Raw genomic sequence first — 26,517 nt, 5'->3', positions numbered from 1 at the left:
ACACCTATCAGCAGCACGAACGTTTGGAAAGAAATAAACCCCAAACAGACAATTCTCAGGTCTACCTGTGGCACTGCCTGCTGGCCATTAACATTGCATTCAGATCCAGGGAGTAGAACAGGGGTCAGCAACCTTTCAGAGGTGCTGTGCCGAGCCTTCATTTATTCACTCTAATTTAAGGTTTCATGTGCCAGTAATGCATTTTAATGTTTTTAGAAGGTCTCTTTCTATAGGTCTATAATATATAACTAAACTATTGTTGTATGTAAAGTAAATAAGGTTTTTAAAATGTTTAAGCAGTTTCATTTAAAATTAAATTAAAATGCAGAGCCCCCCAGACCAGTGGCCAGGACCCGGGCAGTGTGAGTGCCACTGAAAATCAGCTCATGTGCCGTCTTTGGCACCATATCATAAGTTGTCTACCCCTGGAGTAGGACATCCCTAGCACTCTCTCTGTTCTTCTCACAGCAGAGTTAAAGTCAGGCCTGGCCTGTGAGTTGAATAGAAAGGTTTCTTTTTGCTTTTTAAAAAAATGTCCCGTCCCCCCCGCCCCCCAGGCTGTTTAGAGCAAGTTCATCCCAGGTCAACCATGCACCCTAGAGGGGTCAGGAATGTAATGACCCACCAGCCCCCAATGTTTCTTTATTCATTTTCTCTTTATTTCTTCTGCTCCCTATTTTCTGGCCATGCGGGTGTTGGGGGAAGGCCACGGTGGCTCAGTTCTGAGCCACAGCTTTGTTTTCTCACTTACACAGGTTGGATCAGCACTTGACCCATCAGATTGCTCCCTCCATCCACCCAATTTTGTAAAGGTCTCTGTAGAGTGGCCCATGTCAAAGGGATCAGCTAGCAGCCTGTTCCCCACAGGGGACCTCACTTCTCGGGCCAGATTCTCAGTGGGTGTAAATCAGTGTAACTGTCGTGTATATATTGCTTTAGATTTAGTTCTCTTTGGTTGTGTTGTATGTATGCTATCAGGTGGTAGCTGACCACGGGATGAGCATGGTCAGTGCCCTTTCCATTGGGCCCAATCCTGTGTGATGCTGAACCTTGCCTGAGTGGTGGTGTGCCCCTCCTACTCCCAGTGAGGCAAATGGGAATTGAGGGTGATGAGCTCTGAGCAGGATTTGACCCTTTCTCATCAGCCTCTCCTTCCCTTCCCTCTTCTCATTCATCTGCGATTCTAAGGCCAGGTCACTTCTGGATCATGGGATCATCTTGTCCAAAGCAATTAACGGATAGCAAGATTTTAACATACTCCCTTCCAACCCTCCTTCTGGCTGTTTAAAAAACATATCTTTCAGAATTAGGCAAAAGGAAATTCACAGGGTGTCTTTTTTTTAAATCTACTTTGATTTCAGAACAGCAATAATACTTAATAATACCCTGCCGTGATACAGCACCTTTTGTCTGCAGTTCTCCTAGCTCTTTACAAACAGCTGTATTAAAAATTCCAAAGTCTGTTTGAATTAATGATTTCATTTGTGAATTTCCAGCAGAAGGCTCCGCCATTTCCCCACTGACTTTTGATGCGAACGGTGTCATTCAGAACCCAGCGACCTGTAGATGTGCAGCAAGGGCTTGGGGTTTTGAAGTTGAGCAGTGATCCTGTGACCTTGGGGAAAAAAAAATCACAGCTGTCTGTCTATCATCCTTCCTCCTTATCGAGCCGATCTCCAGGGTGCTGAGTGCCCTCCACAGCGACTGACGTCAGTAACAGTGGAGGGTGCTTGGGATCTCACTGGATTGGGCACGATGTGTCTGTTTAATCTATCTACACACTGGCAAAGACTCTGCCTTCCTCTTTGAGGACTGATACGCTCAGCATACACGCTGAGCATACTGGGAGGAGTTGGGGTGCTCAGGCACCTACATGGTTCAGCACTGTTTCCTTCCCTACTCTGCAGTCATAAAGGACATTGGGAAGACTGAAGGAAACTGATGACTCTCCGGGGGGCCAGTGTCAGTCACAATTAGCTTTGCTTTGCACTTAATTATTTTCAAGGGCTTTGGCACCAGCTATGGGCCCTGAGAGCCCTCACTCCAGCCTTGCCTTCAGCGGGACACTCTCTGGACGTGAGCCTGTTGCCACAGGAATGAACAGAAGGTCAAAGCAAACAAAAGTACCCTCTTGCTGTGGGTGAAAGGAAGGCTGTGTTTTCTGGAGTGACTGGAGACTGATTCTTGTTGGTAGGCTCTGCTGATAAGTTCAGATGCTGCCTGTGATCCAGCTGCATCTCTATAGTCATATCTGCTGCCTATCTAACCAGAATGAAGATCGTCCCAGAGCATCCTGTGGTGTCCCCCGGTGGGGAGTCGCCACTGTCAGGGGACTCACTTCTAAGGTGGAAGCAATGATGGTACAGCATGGCTCTGTCAATGTTCTTCAGTCCTGACCTGCCCCCTTCTGCCCTGCTTTTCCAGTCCTGGGCTCCCCCATGCTGTCTGCTACTGCTCCCCAGTCCTGACCTGCAGCACCCACTGCTGTGCCAGTCCTTGGCTTCCCTTAAGTAGAGATTGGCAATAAACTCAATTGCTTGGAGGCGTTGTGGTGTGTCCAGGGAGTTAAACTGGAACAAGCCAAATCTCCTCCTAAGGCAGGGTTTGAACACCAACCCTGGCTATGGCACTACGTCTGCCACCCAGCCCCTCGGGATCATTCCTTCCTTTATCTTCCCTTTCTCTTCCCAGAGAGCTCTCCAGCATCTCTCCACCCAGCACCTGGTGCCAGAGGAACCCGCTCAGTGCCCTGCCGGTGTCACAATATGTCTTCTTTAGAGGCGGGCTGCAGCTGCAGCTCCTGCTGGGGAGGGGCCCGGGCAAGGCCTAGACTGCCATTTCCAATAGCGTGTGCCACCATTTCAGTCTGACAGGCTGGGCTGCGGGCACCCCTGCTGTTCTGCCTGCCCCTGCCCATCTCCTGGTGCCTTTTGTGCGGGGTGTGAAAAGCTGTGATTAGCTGCGCCTCGCCTGTTATTACATTGATCTATTATTTAGCATGAGATGCGATGAATATTTGATAGGGCTCAGAGCCTGGCTGGGGGGAGAGGGCCAGCTCTGTGCCACAGCGGGAGGCTGCTGAAGCTGTGTGAATCCTCTCAGCTTCCAGGTGGGATGCACGGAGCTGTGCTTCACTTTTTAACCCTCGCCTGCCCAGAGTGGCACAGGCCTTTGGATGTTCCGGCAGTTGCATGCCCCTGTGGCTGCTCGACCTGGTCAACGGCGGTCCCCTCTCTCTGGGCCAGTGAGTGCTTAAAAGAGGGAGAGATTCCTGCGATGCAGGCATGAGGCGACGGCAGCTGGAGTTGATTACAGTTAGGTGGTGATAGTGGGGCTCCTGCCTCTCCCTATGCAGTAGGTGGGTGTTGATTAGACCTCAGACTAGTAGATCTTACTACCATCCCAGTAGGGACCGCGGCAGAGAGAGGGACAAGATGGGACCCATTGGACTTTTCCCTTCTCAGCCTGCTTATTCCGCACAGATAACAAATGCTGGCATGTTTATGGCTTATAACAAGCTCCCTTTTCTTCCTAACGAAACAGCCAAAAAAATGAGGAGAGTTTGCCCCTTTTTTCTGTCCCTGCTCTTGATCTCTGACTCCCAGTCCCTAGGATGATCTGTCTCGTCCCCTTCACGACGGGATAGTTCTGGCCAGTAGATTGCTTTCATAGTGTCCATCAGCACCAAATCTGCTGCCAAAGGGGGCTGTAGATGAGTGGATTCACCCCTGCGGCGCCTCCTGCTGGAAGCTTCCAAGAATTAGCTTGCTCCAGCTCTGTAACACCCTCTGCAGGCCGGTGATCCACCTGTCCTCTGGCCCCCGTGTCCCGCCCTGGACCCGGTGCTGTTTTACCTGGGGTGCTGGCCCCAGCAGTAATCCCTTTCTCTTAGGGTCTCCCCTCCCTGGGGAACCCCCACACACTATCCCCACCTCGCCTCAGTATATGGCTTCTGCCAGTCATCGTCTAGCCTCTGTGCCCTGGGGCAGACTGCAGTATCAGCCTACTCATCACTTGGAAGGAGGGTTTGGACCTGCTGCCTTGGCTTACCCCTGGGCTGCCCTCTGCAACCCCCAGTACCTGTTAGCTCAATGCTAGGCTGCAGCCTGGAGCTTTCCAGGCTAGAGCTCCACAGCTCCTCAGCCTGTCCCCAGCCCTGCTTCACTCAGGTACTTTGTGTCTAGCTCCCTGCAGCCGACCCTTCTTCCTCTACAGGCAGAGGGAAACTCATCCTTCTGGCTTTCCTGGCCTTCTTATAAGGCCCTGTTGCTCAGTTTGGGGCGTGGCCCCATCTGCAGCCACTTCCCCCAATCAGCCAGAGTTTTGCCTTGCCCAGCCCAGCCCTCTGCGGGGCTTTTCCAACTCCTTCCAGGCTGGAGCAGGTGGTCACCCTGCTACAAAGGCATTGTTGTTGTTATCTCTTTAGTGTGCGTGTACGGGAGGGAGAGAGCATTTCTTACTGGCAAAAGGTGCCAGATTGAGCGCCCCAGCGAGGGAAGCTCTCTGTTTATCTCCAGGACACGTACAGGTTGGGCAGCAACTGTGTAAACTCCCCGCAGTGACAGACCTCAGTCCTGACATGAAGGGCCCACCTGTGCTTCTGACAGTGAAGTTCAGTCTCCCTGGACCATGCAGCCCTTGGCCTCTCTGCTCACTTGCCAATTAGTGTCACTGCAGCAGGACTTTCTGCCGGGGGGCTGCTCCTCTGCTATGAACTAAACCCAGGCCCTGCGTCTCTTGGAGGGAAATGTTCAAGAGGTGGCTCCCTCTCAGAATCTGACACCGTCCATGGCAAAACACTGGCCGTTGCCTTTTTCTTTCTGCCTTTAGAAGCTGTACAGTGTTTTCCTTCTGCTGAGAGCTGTCTCAGCCCCACGTCAGCCAGGGAGGTTTAGGAAGGTGCTTCTCTGTCAAACCTGCTTCACTCAGTGCTGTGCAAATCTCCCACACAGCACAGCTGATTTAGGGGAGATCCTCCACCCCAGGAGAGAGCCCCCCTTACACCCAAACATCCTGGGCAGGGGAAAGGAACCTGCAGCACTGGCTACCCTGGCAGAGCGCAGTAACAGGGCAGCTTCTCTGCTGGCATCTTAGCCCTCCTCTTTGGCACTTTCGAGTCATTGCACCAGTGGTGGTAGCTGTAGTGACACACTAGTGTAAACAGAGTGTGGGAATTTCCACAATCCCACATTGGTAAGAACACCTGTGCTCTGTCTTGTCCATTCTACACTGGCTTATGCCTTCCATTGTTGGCACTAGTGGAGGTGAACCAGTGATAGCCTAGGAGTTAAAAACATTGCAGATTCCCTGTTGTACCCATGCAGGACACACACACACCTGGGATGTGCTGCAGTTCCTAAGAGGATTCCTAGGTACCATTATATTTCTGAGATGTGACAGATCTGGTCAGTACTTGGATGGCTGAGCACCAGTTGCAGCTTGGGTGCTGCAGGGTGTAGTGTAGGTGACCCGGTAGGAGGTACTCTTCCCTCAGGATCTGTACTGAGTCAGCGCCCAGTGTGGTGGTAGGGGCGCCGTGCTCCTGGAAGCGTCGTCGTTTGTTTGTGTTACCAAAGTGGGTAGGAGCACTAGTCACAGACCAGGAGCCCATTGTGCTAGGCACTGTGTCAACACAGAACAAAAAGATGGCCCCTATTCCAGGGAGCTTATGGTCTGAGCATAAGAGACGAGACGACAGATGGATACAGGCAGATGGGGGAGTGGCGTCTTTTGGAGGACACGTAAAACTTGGAGACCCATTAAAATATCCATGCCACTTTTGGCAAGAGTAAAGTGTTGATTTTTTTGTCCTAGCCAAATTGCAATTAAATAATTACTCTGGCATTCGAAACATCCCCCACTCACCCGGTAATTTCAGTAGAGAACTTATCCTTCACTTCCTCTGCCAACAAATGCTGGAGAGTGTGGCTGGTGCAGAGTGATTGCCATATTGCACCCGAGAGCTGGCTACAGCTTAGGGCCGTGCAAAGTATTACCTCTACATTGGGTTGTAAAGAGCTTGGACATTCAATTCTATAAATTGGAAATTAACTTTAGAAGGTTCAGATCCAGGTACTAACATCGTGGCTGATCCTTATCTTTATCATTGGGCAAATCAAACCCAGGCACCTCTGAAATGTGGTGATCAAGATCCAAGCTTTGCGGCTCAGACTCATCTCTAATATTACTATAGTATAAACTTGTTATAATAATTATCCATGTCTCGTCGGGTCTCCGAGGTTCTCGATGACCACAGTCTGGAGATCCATTCCTAGTCAGAATGGATCCATCACTAAGTTTGCACCAGGCTGATCTGAAACTCTCTCTCTTTTTAATTAAGAAAATCTTTTTTTGGTGCCAAGTTCTTGGTTTGTGCATCTGCTGCAGCGACACAGCTGGGCGCCACTGTGGCCTGTTGATGTGACACCACATCTCTGGTTTCAGTTGTCTTTGGAGAAGCAGAATAAATAACAGGGTGTATGATTTTCACTTGGTTGCATATCCACACCCAAAATCGCCACATTTTGCAGATGAAACTTTCATACCTTGCCCGTAGCAGCTCCAGTGACTGCATCATAGCTGGAGCTGGGGAAAGCGCCAAAGTGAGACACATGGGGATTCACACCATCACGTCAGGAGGTGAGTACGTGAAGGTGAGTTAAACAAACTGAGAAGTTGAAGAGATCTTATGCAAGACACATTCAGACAGCAACACTCTGGGATGTGTCCAGCTCTCCTCCTTGACTCTGACCACACACACACACACACTCAGAGCAACTATAAGTCAGTCTGTGCGCATCCCAGCATCTGCAGAGCTAGGCATATGTGACTGTGTATCCCTGGTATATCCCTGGTATAATAGCTGTCTAGGGTATTCTTAAGTGAATTCCATACAGCGATTTTATAGGAGTTGTCAGAGGGTCTGTTGGTTGTTAAAAGGTGGTGCAGTACCTGACACACTTCTCAGGGAGCCTCTAGTGGGAACTGGGGGATGCGTAATCTACTTTCCACGGGAAGCCCATATCTCCCATGGATGTCAGTGTCAGATCCGAGTATTATGACCCAGGTCAGGCCTTCAAACACCTCCCCAGCTGAGTGAGTAGTGAGCAGTCGCTGGGGAGTTCCGTCACCTTCTGCAGAGCTTAAGCTTTCATTTAAAAAAATATTTTAACCAAGTTTTGGGTAAGTGGCTACAGTTTGTGGGTGGCTGCATTATTGGTGCCCAGCTTGAGACTCTTAGAAAGCTGATTAACATCACAGTTATATCCAGCTCCCGGCTATTTATTCCTTTCATTGTTGGGGGAGGGGAGTTGGTGGGGTGGAGGCATGGCCTTTCTGTTTGCAGGCCGGTAATGCCACTAGAATGTTTCCTGCTAACTAGTGAGTTTAGTCCTTGGGCTGAGACCTGAGGGGATGTTTTCAAGTCTTGCCCCAGGTGAAGAAGTGCTAGTCAGTACCTCTGGACAGGTGCACTGTCCGGGTTAGCCCCTTTCTGCACTTAGTGGGGACAGGACCTGAGGGACCTGATGGCATCATTTGTGGAAGTGAGATGTAGGCAGGAAAATTGGCACTCTCCCATTTGGGATGTTCTGAAGATAACTGACAAGCTTGGCTCACTTTACAGTGAGTAGCCAAGGGCATCAAGATCCTCACCACCTCCTCCGCCTGCCTCTTTTAGAGCTTGTGTTCTGCTGAGGTCCAGGCTGGAGTCCTTTCTGATCAGCGACTGCCACGGGTAGCGTGCCAGTGCCACAACAGTACTCAGCTTTATTTAGTCCAGTCTCTCTCATGCAAACTCTGTACTTTTTCTGGAGTTCAATGCAATAGGGACAGTGGGAGAGACATGAACAGGCAGTAATGTGGGAGGCAATAAATGCTTCACAAATGAGATGGGAAATTGAGGAAGTAAAGAGCTGGTGCAAGCCTGGAGCTGCAGAGGAGGTGTCCTTGCACTAGCCGTGGGGTGCGTATGTGGGGCATAGTGAAGAGCACAGAGAGTTGGGAGAGCAGTAGAGAGAACCTTAGGCTGCAGCAAAGTCCATGTATCATAGAATCACAGAGTTGGAAGGGACCTCAGGAGGTCATCTAGTCCAACCCTGTGCTGAAAACAGGACTAATCTCCAGACAGTTTTTTTTACCCCAGATCCCTAAATGGCCCCCTCAGGGATTGAACTCACAACCCTGGGTTTAACAGGCCAATGCTCAAACCACTGAGCTATCCCTCCTCCCTAGGGCTAGGAGGAATTGTTGAGTGAGGCTGTCTGATTCAAGTAGGAGATGGGTGGCACCTGAGTTGATTGGGTGTTCATTACAGATTCAGAAGTGTCTGGGGATCGAATACCCTGAGCGGAAGATTTGCCAAGCACTGAAATCTTGGTACCATTAAAATGAGGGAAGATTCTGCCATGCCCAGGAGAAGCCTGGACTTCCAAAGAGACTGGTCATCCTGCCTCAACCAACTCCACTCCCCTAGTTCCGTGATAGGTACATTCTAGCCAACATTCCTGCTGTAAATCCACTGGAGTGATTACTCCAGGGGGCACCTGTCCAGGTTCACAGCAACTGCCCCACTGCTGTGGGGATCCCACAGCAACCCAATGGCCCATCTACCTGCCCACACTTGGGCTTTTCTGTTGCTGTCTGTCTTCACTGAGGACAGCAGGCGGCACATGCAGGGCCCTCCACAGAAGGGGAGGAGTCTGCCGAAGTGGCTGGCTGAGACTATTCAAACATGATTGGAAGCGATAGAGCGCTGGAAAAGTGCCTGGCTATAGGGCACGTGAAGCTATTTCCTGTCGCCCTCAGTGCGGAACAGAGAGATGTGGCTGCTGGGGGTTATGGAATGGTGGAGCAGCGCAATGGAGCCTGAAACCTTGAGTAAACTTTATTAATGCTTTTCACTTCCAAGGCTGGTACTTTCTCTCTCCTCTTTTCTTCCTTTAGTTCATGGTGGCTGCTTGCACAACCACTCCCTGAGCAAAGTAAATGCTCCTCCTGGTTATGCAATAGATTTCACACAACAGGGGAGAGCCCCCCCGGTTGACATCTGGATAAATTAACAAGTGAAACGAGTTGGGCACCTCAGACTAATCTGGAGTGGAAATCCGTGGAAATCCCAAACCAGTGAAGCAGTTTGAGTGGTTGGCTCTATCTGATAAGGCCAGGCCCAGGACTGGGTGAGCAGGAATAAGGGGCATTGGCAGTGCTGTGGGGGTGGGGCAGGATTGGGAGAGCAGGGGAGGTGAAAAGAGAAGTGCATTTGGAGGCTGCTGGGCTGAGAAACTGACACAGTCCCTCTCTATGTCAAGCCTGTGGGGCCATGCTCATTTTTCAGATACTGTTAAAGTAACCAAATCAGCCTTTCCAACCTCTGCCCATTCACACAGTGAGCATGAAAATTCATGGTCAGCCACAAAGCCCAAGGGAACAGGCGGACATTGGGATGTGAGCCTTTCAGAGGAGAGCTGTGTTAATTCTGCATGTGCCAGCCCAGGCTAATCCTCTCATCCCACGGCCTCAGCTGTTCCCCAGGAAGGACTCTAGGCTGAGAGATTCTCCCTTGGGAACTTGTCCATGATTCCAGAGAGCCTGCACCTGATGTGCAGTGACGGGGTATTCAGTGCAGAGAGCAGTGGGTGCAGGTCTGACCCCAGCCTTGTAGCCTCTGTCAGTCTACAGCACTGCTGACCTCAGAGAACTTGGACGTTTCTTCTTGCTTTTTCCTTTCGTTGTTCCTCCCGTTCTCGGAATTGAAGAAGGCCACACTGCCAGTAAAGAACCTGACCAGCCAGTCCAGTATCAGGAGCCCTGCAGACAAAGTGGTTCCCAAGTTCACTGAGTCCAGAATCGGGATGCTCGGCCGCACAGGACCCTGTAGAGCAGCGGCTCTCAGACTGAGACCTCATTTCTCTCACCTAAAACTTAGAAGTCCTTGGCATGCTACCTTGGTCATGGTAACCAGTGCAGTGAGAATGGATTCTGAGCATGACTCTGTACTTCAAGCTAACCTGCCTACTGTCTGCCTGCAGCGTGCTACCACCAGTGTGTGGCCCAGGGGGTGAGAACCGCTGTGGTACAGTAATCTGTCTAATTTGGTCATTCCAGGACTAGGGCATTTGTAGTGTTTCCTGGTCAAGGACCTCTTTAAGTCAAGGTGCTGAGACTCTGTGATTTTCATTGATCCTAGCTGTGCAACGAGCTCCAGGCCCAGGAGAAAGCTTCTTGAACCAGTTCCGTGCTCACACCTGTAGAAAGATTCCTGCCTGCAACGAATTCACACGAGACAATGGGGACATCTTAACACTCGGGCTGTTAGATCAATCCTTGTTTTAACTCTACATGAAATGAATTTGTGGTGACCTCAGTCTCTTTTCTATTAGCCATTTAATTGCCCAGCACACTTGTGTGGAATGAGTTCTGCTAGGTCTCAGCCTGGATCTCCCATCCCAGGTATAATTCTGGGAAAGGAAGCCCTCCCTCCACTTCCCCCCCCCACCCCAAAAAAAGCAGACAAGAGGGGTAGAGTTGCCCCGATGTTTCACCTCAGAGGTGTTTCCATTTCAGGTGAACGTGCACTGAGCCAGACATCATCTGCAAAGTGCTGAGAGATCACAGAATGAGAAGTGCCTGATAAACATTCATTCATTCAAAGGGAAAATTCCAGACAGGTGTAATGCTTTTCCTACAAGATCAAGTCACCTCGACACAGAAACTACATTTCCGTTAAGTTAAAAACCATGTCGTTTGTCAGGAAATAATCTCGCAACTTCAGCTCTGTCTGGTTCACAGGAGGAGATTGTGTGTGTGTTGTGGGGGAGGGAGGATGGCAAGTGAAGCAGACAGGGCCTGAGAATAGGGGAAGTGTAGGTCCTTTCTGCTACATCAGCGACCTGATACAGGTCAGTAGGTCAGTCGTACCCCTCCCAGAAGACAGAGGCACCATGCCTTTGGTAGGCTAGCCACTGAATGGGGAGGGAGCATGGAGCAAAGGAAGGAGATCTGCAGCAAGAACACGTAAGCAAAGAGAGAGGCCCCAGTCCCACAGGTCTCCTCAGCGCTCTGTAGTCATGATGCCAGTTCCCTGTTCAAAGCAGGAATCTCTTGATTAGTGGGAACAGGACTGAGCACAGAACTGGGTCAGGAAACCTGATTCCCTTGGTTATCAGCAGCCATGGGAAAGGGAAAACAGCAAGAGCGCATGCCAGTTTAATGGAGTTTTTAGAAAAATATTCGATGACGCCACCTTCTTCCACAACTGCTCAGCCCGGTCTTTCAGCCGGAAAAAAGAAAAAATCAATTTCAACTGATTTTCATCACTGCTTTGAACCATCTGCCAGTTTTCCCCCATTATTATTATTATTTTTAAATCCATACCTGCAGCCAGGCCACCTTGGGCTGCAATCTCTTCAGATACCTCAGGCTCTCTTAGCTCATGGCAGGGGCTGGTGGGAGATCCTCAAGGAAAGCGAAGCTGCTACAGGCAGCAATGGTGGCAATTCAGTAGGTGGCGCTCTGCCCTTTGAGTCACTTCTGAGCCAGTGCATATGGGGCACCCTGCTTTGGTGCTAAGTGCTGATAAGTCGTGATCAGTAATATTTCCAGTGTCGCCCCTTGCACATTTGCAGTGGAGGTAACTGCATTCTGCTTTCTTAAACTCTCCCTGGTACTTGAATTTGATTAGCTACTTCCCTTCCTTCCCCTAAATTGGCAGTGTGGTGTTGCTGGGTGCTGCTAAGCAGCTGCTCCATCCCAGCCTGGAGGTGGGCGATGTGAAGTGATTCTCGGGTGGATTTAGAATGTAATCCTGTAAAATGCTGGGAGCCTTGAGAGAGGCTGTATATCTATCAGATCACCATGACAGTGGCATTTCCAGCCCGGGGGGTTAGTGTGCCATACAGGAAGGGATATCTCCATTAGGGTTCCTTCCCCCTTGCTGGAGTCGCTATGCATCGAGATTTACACGTGTACCTTGGACAGTTCTTTGCGCTGTTGGGAGAAGAGGGAGCCGGTGTGGATATTAACAACTGCCAGATATCATTTCCATCCTCAGTAATGTTATTGGCAACACCATCAATGTGCATGGCGCTTGACACACACACACACACAGGGACCTGGTTCACCTCTCTTGCCAGGTAAATCAGGAGTATCTCCACTGAAATTGGTGGATTTACATCAGAGTAAAGCCGGTGTAAACGTGAGGAGAGTCGGGGCCAGTGGTCTATGCTCCAGCAGCTCTTCAAAAGGATTTAGGTGCCTAACCCCCATTGATTTCAAAGGGAATTAGAAACCTAAATACCTTTGAGGATCTGTGCATTACAGTCTCAGGAGAGTGTAGGATCACACATAGCGCTTGGCTCTTGTGCCTTCCATCTGAGGATCTCAAAGCACTTTATAAACATTAATTAATTTTCTCACATCCCCTCTGAGGTTGTGTGTATTATTATCCCCATTTTGTAGACAAGGTCACATACTGAGACTGTGGCAGAGCTGGGAAAGCCCCTAGGTTAGTAACAAGACCAGCTCAGAGGAAGAGCTCTAGGTTTGTGATTGTTGATAGAGTGTCAATGGATGGTTCAGGAGTCCCTTGGAGGAAGGTTCCTCAAAGTGAAGAGACAGGATAGACTCTAAAATGGAGAAATCTACACGCAATTGCTCTAGTACAGGGGCAGTCTGTCCCTTCCCTACAGGCTCCTGTTTGTTGCTGTTGTCACAACTCAAAGTGATGTCATAATTAACAATGATTAATTTTTTCCAGGCAGGTTTTGTCATCCAGCCAGTTGCCCTGGTGACAGCACTAAGTCTGTTTTTAACCTGACGCACTTGAGTCTTTCTCAGCTCTTTAATTGTGTTGTCCTCCAAACGACTGAGAGAGTGAGCAAGGGACTGGGGTTTGGGATGCAGAGATGGCAACCTGGAGATGGGGACACAGATCATGGAGATGGAGGTAGGGGTGTGGATGGTAGAGACAGGGGGCTGGGGAAGGGGACACATGATGGAGTTGGTGATCTGGGGCAGAGGCCGTGCAATTGTGGAGACAGCAATCTGGGGATGCGGCTCAGAATCAGAGCAGGATAAGGGTTCTCAAGTGTCATTCGGGGCCCGACAGCAACGAACTAGAGCCAGCGCGTGATTCAGAGGAAAAGGGACCCAGAAGGGCTCGACTGTGATGATGATTTTGTTGTTATAACTTTTTCTTCTTGGTGGAAATCAGCAGAATTAACCATCTGCCCAAATTTATTTTGGCCCCTCTCCTCCTGGCAGACTGCCTGCTTCTGGATCAGCATTTTAGTGCATCTCTGAGTGGCTAGTTGGCTGACTGCCCTGGGCTCCCATATGAAATGAGTTTTGCTGGGTCTCAGCCCCTCTCCAAGTGCCTGCTTGGGAGTCCTACAAGCATGAATTGCGCAGGGTCCCATCTTCTAGAGTGTGTTTGTTGCTAAGTATTTTTGTACTTCCAGGGCTTGGCAGACACCCCTACCCCAGGAAAGGAACTACGTTGCTGCTTGTGCTCACAGCTCTCTCCCAGGAATCAGGGACACGTATTGCCTGCACTCAGTACTCTGCTGTCCTAACTGCTCCCTCCCTACCCTTGCCTCTCTGTAGTTTTCCAATGGGCACCAGTCTCCTTGGGCAGCAATTACCTGTGGAATTTTATTTGGAAAGAACATTGCTGGCTTCACATGACAGACGCGCACAGCAAACCAGCTTTTTAAGATGAGTTGGTGCTGTGCTCATGGCTTTGAGACGCTAATAGCTCTGCCTGGAGACAGGCAAAGAAAAGACTGGTGCTAAGCAAGCTTCCCGCTACAGCTGTGTCAATGCACCACAGGCCTGGGCACTGCACCCTCAGCCCTGCTGCTCCAGTTCTGGGCTCCCCACACAGCTCTGCCAGTGCCCCTCAGCCCTGCCCTTCGACTGCCTGCTGCTCTGGTCCTGGGCTCCCCGCACAGCTCTACCAGTGCCCCTCAGCCCTGCTCTTCGACTGCCTGCTGCTCTGGTCCTGGCCTCCCCGCACAGCTCTGGCAGTGCCCCACAGCTCTGGCAGTGCCCCTCAGCCCTGCCCTTCGACTGCCTGCTGCTCTGGTCCTGGCCTCCCCGCACAGCTCTGGCAGTGCCCCACAGCTCTGGCAGTGCCCCTCAGCCCTGCCCTTCAACTGCCTGCTACTCTGGTCCTGGCCTCCCAGCACAGCTCTGCCAGTGCCCCTCAGCTCTGCCCTTCGACTGTCTTCTGCCCTGGTCCTGGGCTCCCCACACAGCTCTGCCAGTGCCCCTCAGCTCTGCCCTTCGACTGCCTGCTGCTCTGGTCCTGGGCTCCCTGCAGAGCTCTGCCTTGCCACTCAGCCCTGCCCTTCGACTGCCCACTGCTCCAGCTGTGGGCTCCCCGCACAACACTGCCAGCCAGCAGCCCTGCCCTTCAACCACCCACTGCTCCAGTCCTGAGCTCCCTGCACAGCTGTGCCAGTGCTACTCAGCCCTGCCCTTTGACTTCTCACTGCTCCTGTCCTGTGGTCCCCACACAGCTCTGCCAGGGCCTCTCAGCCCTGCCCTTTGACTGCCTGCTGCTCTGGTCCTGAGCTCCCCGCACAGCACTGCCCCTGCCACTCTGTCCTGACCTAAAGCCCCCCTACTATTCCTGCCCTAAACGGAATTTGCCAACTGCACAGGGTTTTTGTTTTTTTTTAAATATGGACTCTACTTCGATCCTCCTACACTCCTCCTCTTTTGTGCCCTGTGCCAAGCCATGTCCACAGGGCCCAAAGGCAGGCGTGTGCTCACCCCCGAGATTGTACTGTAGACTTTTCTGAGGTTTTAAGCTAAAAGCCAGGACCAAGATTTTGAAAATCGCTGAGGGTTCATGGGCAGCCTCCTTGTTTGGATTCCCAGCCTTGCTCCAAGCTGAGTGCTCAGGAATCCAGCAAACAGCGGCAGTCTGTGCTGGGAAGAGGCCGGAGCTGTCCTTTGAGCCCAGTTGGGAGGAGGAGTAATGAGGAACATGAAACTTTATGCTTAGCCAAAGGAGGAGAGTATAATGAGCCCTTGGCCGAAGTGCTGGCATATCCTGGGCACAGCCCAGTCCCCAGCTCTCTGGAAGTGCAGGTTCATAGATTGTAGGGCTGGAAGAGACCTCGAGAGGTCATCGAGTCCAATCCCTTGCCCTCATGGCAGGACCAAATACTGTTTAGACCAGGTACCATGACATACCTAGCCATTTGCCAGTGACCTGGGACATCATCCCCCCCAATTGACCAAAGGAGCACCATGGAGTGGGGATTGCATGGTCCCAACTCCCTGCTGCCTGGGGAACTTGGCGTGGGTGGAGCTGAAGGAAGGAAACAAAAGGGGGCAGCATTGTCCAAACTCATGAAATCTGCTGTGTCAGCTGGGGTGTGCTAGCCAGGCTCTTTCACTGGGCCTGTGACAGGGGCTGAATTTCTCCAAGCCCCTCAGATAGCCCCAGACCAAGCCATGATCTCTGAATCCATTCATTTAATTGATTCTGCATCGACAGTGCCTGCTCAATGCAGGGAGAGCGGCCCATGCTTGATGGCTATTGACAAATCTGCTGGCTGGAAGGATCAGGTGGGGGAGACTCTTAAAGGATCCATGTCTCTTCGTGCTCCTGGTGCCAGAGTCCTCATGCTTCCAGCTTGGCATCATGGGGGAAGTATTAGCTGGGGAAATGGCTGGGGGTTCTTAGGCGACTGCAGCAGGATGGGCTGGGCAGGTTCATGGCTGCAGAGTTGGAGGGGGAGAAGAGGATGTGGAACTAGTTCTGGCTGTGGATGCCGATAAGAGCAGACCAGCAGAGAGCAGCCCACTGGACCCAGACACATGGCAGAATTGTCAATTTTACTGAATCTTTGCTTTTATAAATTTCACATTTACTCCATATACTCTGAGCTTCTGACCTGAGATCCTCTCAAACTAACATACATATTGGTATGTACTGGAATGGGTGTGTGGGGGTGTGTGTGTAAAAAATAACATTCAACAAAACTGTGTTAAAAGAATGTTGTTGAGGTTACAAAATCAAGCACTCAAAAATATGGAATTGACAGAATTAAGGTTGCCCATGTACCCTTAACTCTGCCCTTTGTGCATATACTACAGTTTTTACTTATATGATCATGTTCTGTTATTTTCACAGGGTCCCAGTGTCTTTTTACCCTCCTCATGCAATGAGTGGCCCTTTACCTTCTTTCTTACACACCATCCACACACAATCTGATTATTCATTTCTCGTGGGCTTTTCTTTTGAGCTCAGCACTCTAATATCTGAGGGCCTTGCAAACATTAATGAATTTATTTTCCCGACTCTTGTGTGTGATAGAAAAGTGTGATTATCATTCCCCCCTTTATAGCTGGGAAACTGAGGTACAGAGACTGAGGCTAGAATTTGTAGACGTGCTCCCTAATTTTGGTTGCCTCAATGATTAGGTATCCAGTTCAAGATGCTGTCCCCTGTCTCATTCACTGCACACCTTCCAACATCTGCAACAAAGGAGGCGAGTTCCTGCGGGAAAAGAGCGTGTAATCATGTGAATCAAGACTGTATCATAAAGCCAACACAAGGGGGGCACTCTCATGCTTTCCTGTTTCCCAGCTCTTAAGCACTTGACTTTAATCATCTTAATAATAGACTTGGAACATAGTTTTGTTGTATGGAATTATTGCTGCCAGCAATGAGCATCAAGGCCTGGATGAGTATGTAGACTCTGCCCCTGGCTGCCGCCCAAACTCTTCCCATGTCTGTCTGCACTAATGGATGTGCCCTAGAATACTAGAAGCCATGCAGTGTCCCCCCCACCCCCCACGGACCTGATCTATCCCTTTATACCTACTCTTTTTGCCCCTTCTTTATGGCAAGGCATAGCATCCTGATATGGGGGCAGGACGCCATCCGGGGCAGGCATCACAGTGCCCCGTGGATGTGCATGCACAGGATTCTTCTCTGAGGGCGGCACCATGTCCGAAAGGGCCTACACTTAGAGAACTGGAGCGAAAGGAGAGGGCAGCTGTACCATGAAACAGTTATTGTCCTCTCCGGACTGCCCGGAGACGGGGAAAGCATTAGGCACGCTGGGTTACTGAAATACAAGTGGCGCTGTCCCCTGTGCGAGACTGCAAAGGGGTGGGGAGGGAGCCTGCTTTAGTGGAAGTGCGGGGAGCCGGACCTAATGCCAAAATGCATCCCAGGAATGAACGGAGCCTTTGAAAGTGCTCATGGCTCCAGGGCAGGTGGGAGTTTCTGTTCCTCTTTGTGGAAGCTGGAGGGGGAGTAAGGGAGAAGGGAGCTGCCGAGCACAGTAACTCAGAATTACTGCCACCTCACAGGAGCCTAGTTTTGCACTGCCAAGTTTTCAGGCTCGGGGCAGGGGCCAGGGTTGAATATCTGAGGGGGGAGAGGCTGCAGTGAGATTGAAGGGCATTGGCAGGGCTGTGTGGGCAGCCCATGACAGATCTAGCAGCAGCTGCGTGGATGGATGCTAGGGAATTCAGTGAGATCACTGTTCATTTCACTGACATGTTCAAGACATGTTTCGAGAAGGAAGAAGTGACCTCCTTTGCCAGTCTTTCAAACCAGCCCTGAACACCAGCTGCATGGCTGGCCTCCCCTAGAAGATCTTTCAAGATCCACATATGACCTATGTAACATGAGGAGCCAAGCACAGGACTTCTCACCTCTGGGAACAGAGCCCAAGGAGCAGCGTCAGTAGCTTAGCCAGGCAAATTCCCTCCAGTCGAGAGCAGTGGGACACACATTCAGGCCAATACACTTCACCCTGTCCTCAGTGCATAGTGATGGGTATATTTCCACACTCCGTGCAGTGCATAGCTGCATCAGTTTGTGACCTTGCACGCACCAGGCTCGTCAGCTGGTCACACAGATGGGGCATCAAGGACAGAGCTTGTGGGAGAAGCAAGGTCTTGTGGCGGAAGCACAGTAGTGGGTGCCAGGTAGCCTAGACTCCACTCCCAGCTCTGCCACTGACTCACTCTGGGGTCCTGGGCAAGTCATTTCCCTGCTTGGTGCCTCTGCGTCCCCTCCCCACCCCAGGATATTGCGAGGTTTAACTAAAGCCTGGAGAGCGCCTTAGATAGCAGTGCAAACTATGGTGCCTTTGATTGGTTGTAATCTGCTGCTTCAAACACTAGACCTCTGACCAGTCAGCTGAAGAATCATAGAACTGGAAGGGACCTCGAGAGGTCGTCTAGTCCAGTCCCCTGCACTCAAGGCAGGACTAAGTATTATCTAGACCATCCCTGACAGGTGTTTGTCAAATCTGCTCTTAAAAATCCCCAATGATGGAGATTCCACAGCCTCCATAGGCCATTTATTCCAGTGCTTAACCACCCTGATAGTTAGAAAGTTTTTCGTGACGTTCAACCTAAACCGCCCTTGCTGCAATTTAAGCCTATTGCTTCTTGTCCTATCCTCAGAGGTTAAGGAGAACAATTTTTCTCCCTCCTTGTAACAACCTTTTATGTACTTGAAAACTGCTATTGTGTACCCTCTCTGTCTTCTCTTTTCCAGACTAAACAAACCCAATTTTTTCAGTCTTTCCTCATAGGTCATGTTTTCTAGATCTTTAATATTTTTTGTTGACCAGCCTAGCTCTTCTGGAGTAACTATGAAATCACCTTTATTCTGGAGTAGTGTGTCCACACAGGCAGCTGTTCTAGACTAGGTTATTCTGCAATAGCTACATTAGTCAGTTTCCCCAGGTAGACAAGATCTGAGATCCAGATCATTCTTCACACAGTTCTTTCAGCCATCCAATGAGAGTGACTTTCACTCATTTTGAAGATGATGAAGTTCTGAGCAGTTCCATTCATGCCCAGGCAGCATACAGTGTCTCAGCTGGCATTTAAGTGTGTTCCTCCGGGGTACAGTCATTTCACTCTGCACTGCAGCATCCCTGGGGAAACAGGAAGGGCTAGCCCTGTCTCTGAAGACAGGGCTGTTGCTTACCATGTGGAAAAGCATAACCAATGTTTCTCCCCAGTTCTGGTTCATGCGCATCTCATCTAAGGGTGCAGTGAATGGAGCTGTAGAAAGCATGCCCATAATGCTGCAGCAATGTTGTCATTTCCTTTTTGGCTTAAAAAAATCCAAGAAAATGAAATACAAACATCTGTGTTAATGCAACATTACGATGGTCGATGTAAACACAAAGTGGTTCAGAGAAAAGCCAAAGTTCAGGTTCTCCTAGGAATGTCTACTCATGGGTCTTTGCACTGGCGTGGTTTTGGGGCTTCCCAGTTTGACTGTGAACCCTTATGGTCCTGGATAGTCCTGAGGTGTTTTGCACCTGCAGGGTGGCCAGTTTCCTGAGAGGTGAGGTGTTGGGGGTCCTGTGCCAAGGAGGGGGAGGAGTCTGTGGTTGAGAGAAGGGAGGGGCCTGCTCAGCACGCTAAGCTGGAGCGTGTCCTACACTGTGGTGCCTCCCGTCCAAGCCAGCCTAGCCCTGCATTTCCTCACCTCACTCCCACTGAGGAACCTGCATGGGGCAGGCAGCTCACAGCAGGGGCATGCTAGCCTAGAGCCAGGGCAGTGTCCTTTGCATGGGAAGGAGTCTGAAGAGCAGAAGGTTCTGATTGCCTGGGGAGGGGCCAGAAAGGCACTCTTGATGCTCACAGGGAGGAGGGGGAATAGGAGGGGCTAGGGCATTGGATAGGGGTATCATTTGCAATAGGGAAGGAGGAGAGATGGAGCTGGGGCTCGAGCAGGACATAGTGAAGGAGAGAGACTGGAACAAGTTATCACAGGTCACTGGTCTCTTCCTGAAGCTCTAAGGATTAAATGTACTTTGTCCAGCATGTTCACTGTGGCTGAATTAATGCTACTCTGGGAATGTGAGCTCCTACATCAGCACAGGACTTTGTAGCTGGTTACTACCATGCACTCTCTATATTTTGGTGCTTTATAGTGAGTGTTGATGGGCCAGAGGACTTGCTGGCTAGAACCTTTTATCTCTACTTTGTCCTCCTAATGGTCCAGTCTGGTATGGGTACCATAGGTACACCAGAATACAACATAGATGGCCTTTGGGAGCCACATACCAGTCATAACCTCCCACACAGTCCCCAGGAGTTTGGTATGGAGCTGAGTGGGGTGATGATATAGCAATATGCACTCACTGGCGTTTTCTGCAGTGGAGACAGTTATTGATTCCTTTTGCATAAATTCCTTTGGCCTGCCCCTCCCTGGGGGAAAGACTAGAGGAGTCGCATAGTTTTTCTGGGGTTAATCTGATTGGTAGATCTCTTACTGATGGGGATCACTGTATGGGAAGTTTCTTCAGTGGGGGGATGTGCAATGGAAAACAAGGTGAATAAAGTCTTCAAGCATAGGGATGTAGCAACAGCCTTCTCTTCGCTTCTGTGTTCAGCCCTGCACCCCATGAGCTCTGCCTTGCTCTCTCCTTCCCCTCCACGTTAACCTGTTCCTCTTCTCTTCAAAAGGGGCTGATACCCTGAGCGAGACGAGCTCCATCAGCCTGGAGGCCACGACCGATAGCAGAGAGACTTCGGTGGCCACCTCCTTCCTGTCCCCCTTCGCAGCTGGCCGCGGGCGGGATGAACTGGACAATCACAGCGAGCACAGCTACAGCGAGTCAGGGGCCAGTGGCTCCTCCTTCGAGGAGCTGGATCTGGAAGGCAATGGTGATGGGTCGGCAGGGCAGCCTTCTGACCTGGGCTATGCCGAGGAGCAGGAGACCACAAAGGCCAAGTGGGCTAAGGAGCCCACTGCTCTGGAGAAAGAGAGGGGTGAAGAATAAACCAGAGTCCTTCCAGCTTCCTCCCCTTTAGTCGGAAGGAACTGATCTGTCCTGTTTTCTTTCTCTCTAGCCAAGAGATTTCAGTCATCGATTCCCATTGAGCCCCTCTCCCCGTCCTCTGAAGATAGATGTTCTGGTTGTTACAAAGAAGGACAGCTCCACCAAGGGAGAGCATAGCTAGGAGCTGTTCTCCAGGAGCCTTTCACCCGCTTGTGTGCTGTAGCAGAGAGCTGGGGGTGCAGTCTGTTTGATGAGCAGTGAAATGTACTTCCAGGCTGCGTGTGTATAAATGTGTGGTGAGCTCTCTGCACGAGGGGGGTGTGTGTGTGTGTGAGAGAGAGAGAGAGAGAGAAACGTTCTCCCTTTGCCTGTCTCCCTGCTCCAGCCCTCCATCTCCTCAAGACAGCCTGGTTCTCCACCATATAGACACACATTGACTGGCACCAAAGAGCAGATAGTGGTTTTATTCCATGGGAAAAGGAAATATACAATGTAAAATCATTCTCCTGAAACAGATGTTAAGCTTTTGGGATCTGTAATAAAGCAAATGCTTTTCCTCTGAGATTTGAGGGCTCAAGGGGAGGGTCGTTGTGATTCTGTCCTTTAACGCGTTGGCTTGTCTGTTACCCGGCCCCATGGAGAGCTGAACAAGTCACACACTTAGCACTTGCATTGTTTCCAAGTGATTTTTGGAACAAAAGTGGTGCTCCCAGCTGATCCAAGTTTGAAGTTTCTTAGCGGCTTACCTGGGCTGTGTGAAATGCAGTGGGAGCCATGCCATCCAGACCTTGATGAGCAGATATCCCCGTCACTGAAATCACTATCATTGCTGGCACTTGGCCTCCTGCATAGCAGTTTGAACAGGCCAGGAGTGAAAGGGCCATGGAGACCGAACTCCCTAAGGGCCAGAAATGCTCCTTCCAGGTCAGGGAAAGGCATATTGGCAGAGGCAGCGAAGAAAAGCCAGCACTGCTGCCCCTGTGCTATGGTAGAGAACTTCAGGTCTAGGGTTGCTGCTCTGACTCCAGCCCTTTCAAAAGTCACTTAGAATAAAACCTCTCAATTTGTCACTCAGATCCTCATCTCCAAGCGTGAAGTCTGATCCAGTCAACTGCCTGTCCTGCTTGTTCCCACCTCTCCTTTCCCAGCCTGTTTCCAGCCAGACCATGTCCTGGGCTTGACATTGCTAAAGACACGCTTGCATCATCTATTGCAGCCTCCTTGAGTATTTTCAATGAACATATTCCTTTGGGGAGGGGATTGGGGTGCACAGGGGGCTGGTCCGTGTTCTTTGTGATAGATTTGGGGAACAAAGTCCTTTCCTGGTTTAGGTTACAGATTCTTGAGTGTTGTGTTGTGCTATAGAAGTGTCTGTGCAGGAGGGGCAGCTGGATGTGATAGAGCAGAGGTTATGCAATGGTGTCTGTCACAAGGTGCCTCCTGCATGAAACGCCCTCCTGCAGCAAGTCAAGGCACAATGTGACTCAGTGTCCCTCCTTCAGAATCCCCAGAAATAGTCCAAACAGTCTTCTGTGGACCAATGTCTGTGGTGAGGTCAACTGATTAAAAAAGAAAGCCCTGTGCACAGATACCCTAACAAAACCAGTCCCAGCACCGAATCCCACAACCATAGTTCAGACAGTACCTCAAGCAGGGCTCTGGTGTTCCTTGCCTTGCCCCGGCTCTCCGGTATGGCTCCCTCACCATGCACCAGCTCTCCAATACGGCTCCTTCCTCCCTCGCCATGCCCCAGCTCTTCAGTATGGCTCCTTCATCCCACACCATACCCCTGCTCTCTAGTACAGCTCCCTCGCCATGCCCCAGCTCTTCGGTACAGCTCCTTCATCCCATGCCCTGCCCCAGCTCTCTGATATGGTTTCTTCCTCTCTCGCCACGCACCAGCTCTCCAGTACAGCTCCTTCCTTCCTGGCCATGCCGCAGCTCTCTGATACATCTCCTTCATGCTTCGCCACACTCTGGCTCTCCAGTATGGCTCGAGCATTCCTCACTATGCCTCATTCTCAGCCTGTCCTGGCTTACATCAGGCATCTCAACCTACTGGTCTCAACCTTCAGCCCTCTCCTTTCTTTTCTGGCCATGGTGTTCTAGCTCTGGCTCAGCCCCTCCACAGGCTCTCTGCTAATTCTTCCCTCTTTCCAGGGACAGCCTGCAGGGAGCCTCTCTGTGGCTTTCCCCAAAGACCACTTCCTGTCTTCTCACTCCCAGGTCTTTCTCTCACCAGGTCTCCCCTCAGATTCTCCCTGATACTTTATAGCCCTCAGGTGCTACCCCCTCCTTAACTGGCCAAACTGGGAGCACCTGTTCTAGCACAAGAAGCTGGACTACTTCAGTCTCAGGGGACAGCATGCCAGTGCTGGCTCTGTATCAGAGCTAGTGCAAGGGATGGAAGCCAGGAGACTCAGTGCAGCTGGGGCTAAGTGCTGGTCGTTCTTAGATGCCATAGTGTAGTGGCACAGACAGGAAGTATTCATTGCAGCCCAGGGGCTGCAGGAATATCCCAGCATTGCAGATTCCTAGGTGCTGTATTTGAGGGGAGCTGGTGTCCAAGTGCTGGAAATTCCTGGATGCTGTTATTGGTCTATTTTGGTTTCATTAGATTTTCCTTGATGATGTGTTGTAGCAGAAACCGTGTCTGATAACAGCTGAGAGTTGTACTATTCATTCTGCCCTTGTGCTATCTGCAAAACCCTAAATCTTAAAAGAGTCCTCATGGTGGAGTGGAGATTCCATGAGGCCCATCTGTTGCTGGTGACATAACCTGTAGATTGGTTTGGGTCTAATGTATCTGCCTCAGGGATCTAAAATGAAGCTCTGCCCCAGATCTGTCCCTGGTGTAAGTCTCCTGAAGCCCATGGAGATACAGTGGAAATGGCTTGGAGTCTGGGATCCATGAGAGAAGAGCTGTGAGTTTTCAAAGCTTTATGGCTGTGACTTAGTGAAGGCACTGAGAGCGGGAAGGGAGAGAGGAGGGGGTTTGCAAGGGTTGATCTTCCCCATAGTGCTTCTGCTCGCTTTGCTCACGTCCTGCCTGTGGGGGTCTTGGATCAATGTCTCGCTTGGCATTTGTTAATGGATCTGGATCCATATTGCATGAATGGGGTTTGGCCCTCAGCAGTGCATCAGGCTTGCCTTGTTCCTCAGCATCGACTCAGCCTGGGGGGAAATCAGTGGGGATGCAATTATCAGAGTCATCCCCCTTGCCCTGGTGGGTCTGCCTGCCAGCTCTGCTCCCTCAGCCAGCTCTCCCCATTGCATGTTGACTCTCCTCTGTGCTCTTGTTGCTGCATCTAAAGCCTAGTTTGACACCACTATAAATCTGTCCCAGTGCTTGAGGTGCGTTTCAGAGGTAGTGCTCAACATGGGCAGCAGACAGCACCTTGCTTTGGGAGGATGCTTTGCCTGCCCCCTCCCACAAAGGTCATTGCATTTAGAAGCTGGAGCAGACACATCTTCTGAATATAGACAGTTGGCTGGGGATTAACCCCTTGGGTTGGGGCTTAGGGTTTTCCTAAGTGGCATCACCATGCACAATGCCCCAGCTATTGGTGGCAGGTCTTAGGGCTTATAGGACCACCTAGGTCTCACTGCAGCTGGCTGTACTCAGTTGGTTCCCTGTGACATAGCAATGGCTGATGGTGCCCCTGGATTTACTTGAACGTCACCAGCTGCTTCTGCTTGGCATGCAGTGGTGTTCCCTGGGCATCAGTTGGGGCATCGAAGAGCAGATCCTCAGTGCTGCCAGCTCTGAGAGAAGATTTTACTCATGAAGTATCAGCCATTTCCAAAGACTGTGGGAGCAAGTGTGTGTGTATCTGTTACCTGTCTTTGCCTGTATGCAGATGTATGTGCATGTCTGGGTGCCTGTATGCAGGTGTGTCTGTATGTGCACCTATATGCAAGAGTGTGTGCATGTAGGGGTCTACACATGTATATCTGGGTGCCTGTATGCAGGCGTGTGTGCATGTCTGTGTGTATAGGTGCGTGTCTGTGTGTGCTTGGATGCAGGGATTGTACCTGTTTCTCTGGGTCTGTGAGGGCATGTACATATGCAGAGGAAGGAGCAGCAGGAGTGTTGATAGAAAATGCACTGTGCTTCCCCCCAGATTTTGCTGACATATGGAAATATCCCCTCTCTGCAGCACTGTTATATTGTATTTTAAAGAAAAAAGTAATTCTGCTCCATTTCACAGTAACTGCTGCTTTTTTGTGAATCCTGCTGTGAAGGAGGATGAGCTGTCAGTGCTGGGGCTTTCCATTTGCCATTTAAAAACAAATCCCACATTGTTTGAATTTATTGCTTTAAAATTCTGCGTGTCTATGTTCGGCCCTCCCTATATGCATGGCCATTGTGTGTGCGTACGCACCCCTCCCTGTATGCATGGACTCCGTGTGTGTGTACACGCTCCTCCCTATATGCACAGACTCTGTGTATATGTGTGTCTGTGTAAACCCTTCCCTATATGCATGGACACTGTATGCGTATGTAGCCATCCCTCCCTATACATGGAGACTGTGTGTGTGTGTTTGTGTGTGTGTGTACACATGCCCCTCCCTATATGCAAAAAGTGTGTGTGTATGTGTGTACCCCTCCTGTATGCTTGGACACTGAGTGTGTGTATGTACACGTCCCTCCCTGTATGCACAGACTTTGTGTATATGTGTGTGTACACCCTTCCCTATATGCATGGACACTGTATGCGTGTGTAGACATCCCTCCCTATACATGGAGACTCTGTGTGTACACATGCTCCTCCCTATATGCAAAGAGTGGGTGTGTGTGTGTACCTCTCCTGTATGCACGGACACTGTGTATATGTGTGTCTGTGTACACCCTTCCCTGTATGCACGGACTCTGTGTGTATATGTGTATCTATGCACACCTCTCTATATGCACGGACACTGTGTATGTGTGTGTGCACCCCTCCCTATATGCATGGACTCTGTGCATACACGTATGCGTGCAAGGACTCCCCTGTGTGTGTGTGTGTGTGTAAGGTCACTGTGTGTGGGCATGGACCCACATCCCTGGCTTTTGGAGTGGATGGCTGAGTATGTGTAGATGAGTGGGTGTGTGTGGCCAGGAGTTTGAGTGTGCATGTGTCTGGGCATGGGAGCTGTTGGATGTGTGCCTGGATTGGTGCAGGTGGGTAAAAGTGTTTGCCCATCCATATGGCTGGGTCCATGTTTCAGGCAAAGCAGGGCTGAACCTTTGTGCTGAGGCATCTCCCACTTGGCCGGGCTGCGTGTAAGCAGCATGAGAGGAGCTGCCCTGTTGCTGCAGGGTATCGGGGGCATTGTCCATGTTGGCATGGGCCCCTGGGGCGTTCTCCTCTGGCAGCCTATGGCCTCCAGGACTCGTCTGTACACAGTGGGCACAGTCACCACCCTCCCACTGCAGCCCCAACACTTTCACTGGGGTTTAAAATGCAAAGGCCAATGAGTGGAGTCATCAGCCATCCCCAAAGAGGGGCCAAACAGTGCTGGACTCCAGGCACCATTCATTGGCTCTGAACTGCCTTCCCCCCAGACCACCCAGACACTCAGTCCCTCCTAATACCACCCCTTCCCCCTGACCAGGCAAACCTGCCTCTTTTAGGATAGAGTGCAGGCACGTGAAGAGGATTAGAGGGCCAGTCCCTAATACACTGGTTTTCAAACTTTTTTTCTGGGGACCCAGTTGAAGAAAATTGTTGATGCCCGCAATGCAGCGGAG

The 26,517-nt window shown here is 50.7% G+C and overlaps 1 protein-coding gene across 2 annotated transcripts in view; it reads left to right on the top strand.

The window, feature by feature from the left end:
* Positions 1-25,094, top strand: part of TEX264 (testis expressed 264, ER-phagy receptor) — a 151,929-nt gene extending 126,835 nt beyond the window's left edge. Inside the window, exon 6 of one of the 2 annotated variants that reach the window (XM_032791133.2) lies at positions 20,467-25,094. In XM_032791133.2, coding sequence (XP_032647024.1) covers positions 20,467-20,783 — 317 coding nt within the window. In that variant the 3' untranslated portion in view covers positions 20,784-25,094. The remainder of the gene's footprint in view (positions 1-20,466) is intronic. The other variant, XM_032791143.2, reaches the window with a different exon arrangement.
* The last annotated feature ends 1,423 nt before the right edge of the window (positions 25,095-26,517 follow it).

Source organism: Chelonoidis abingdonii, chromosome 16, assembly GCF_003597395.2.
Source record: "Chelonoidis abingdonii isolate Lonesome George chromosome 16, CheloAbing_2.0, whole genome shotgun sequence".
Lineage (NCBI taxonomy): Eukaryota > Metazoa > Chordata > Testudines > Testudinidae > Chelonoidis > Chelonoidis abingdonii.
This window is presented reverse-complemented; position numbering and strand designations above follow the sequence as displayed.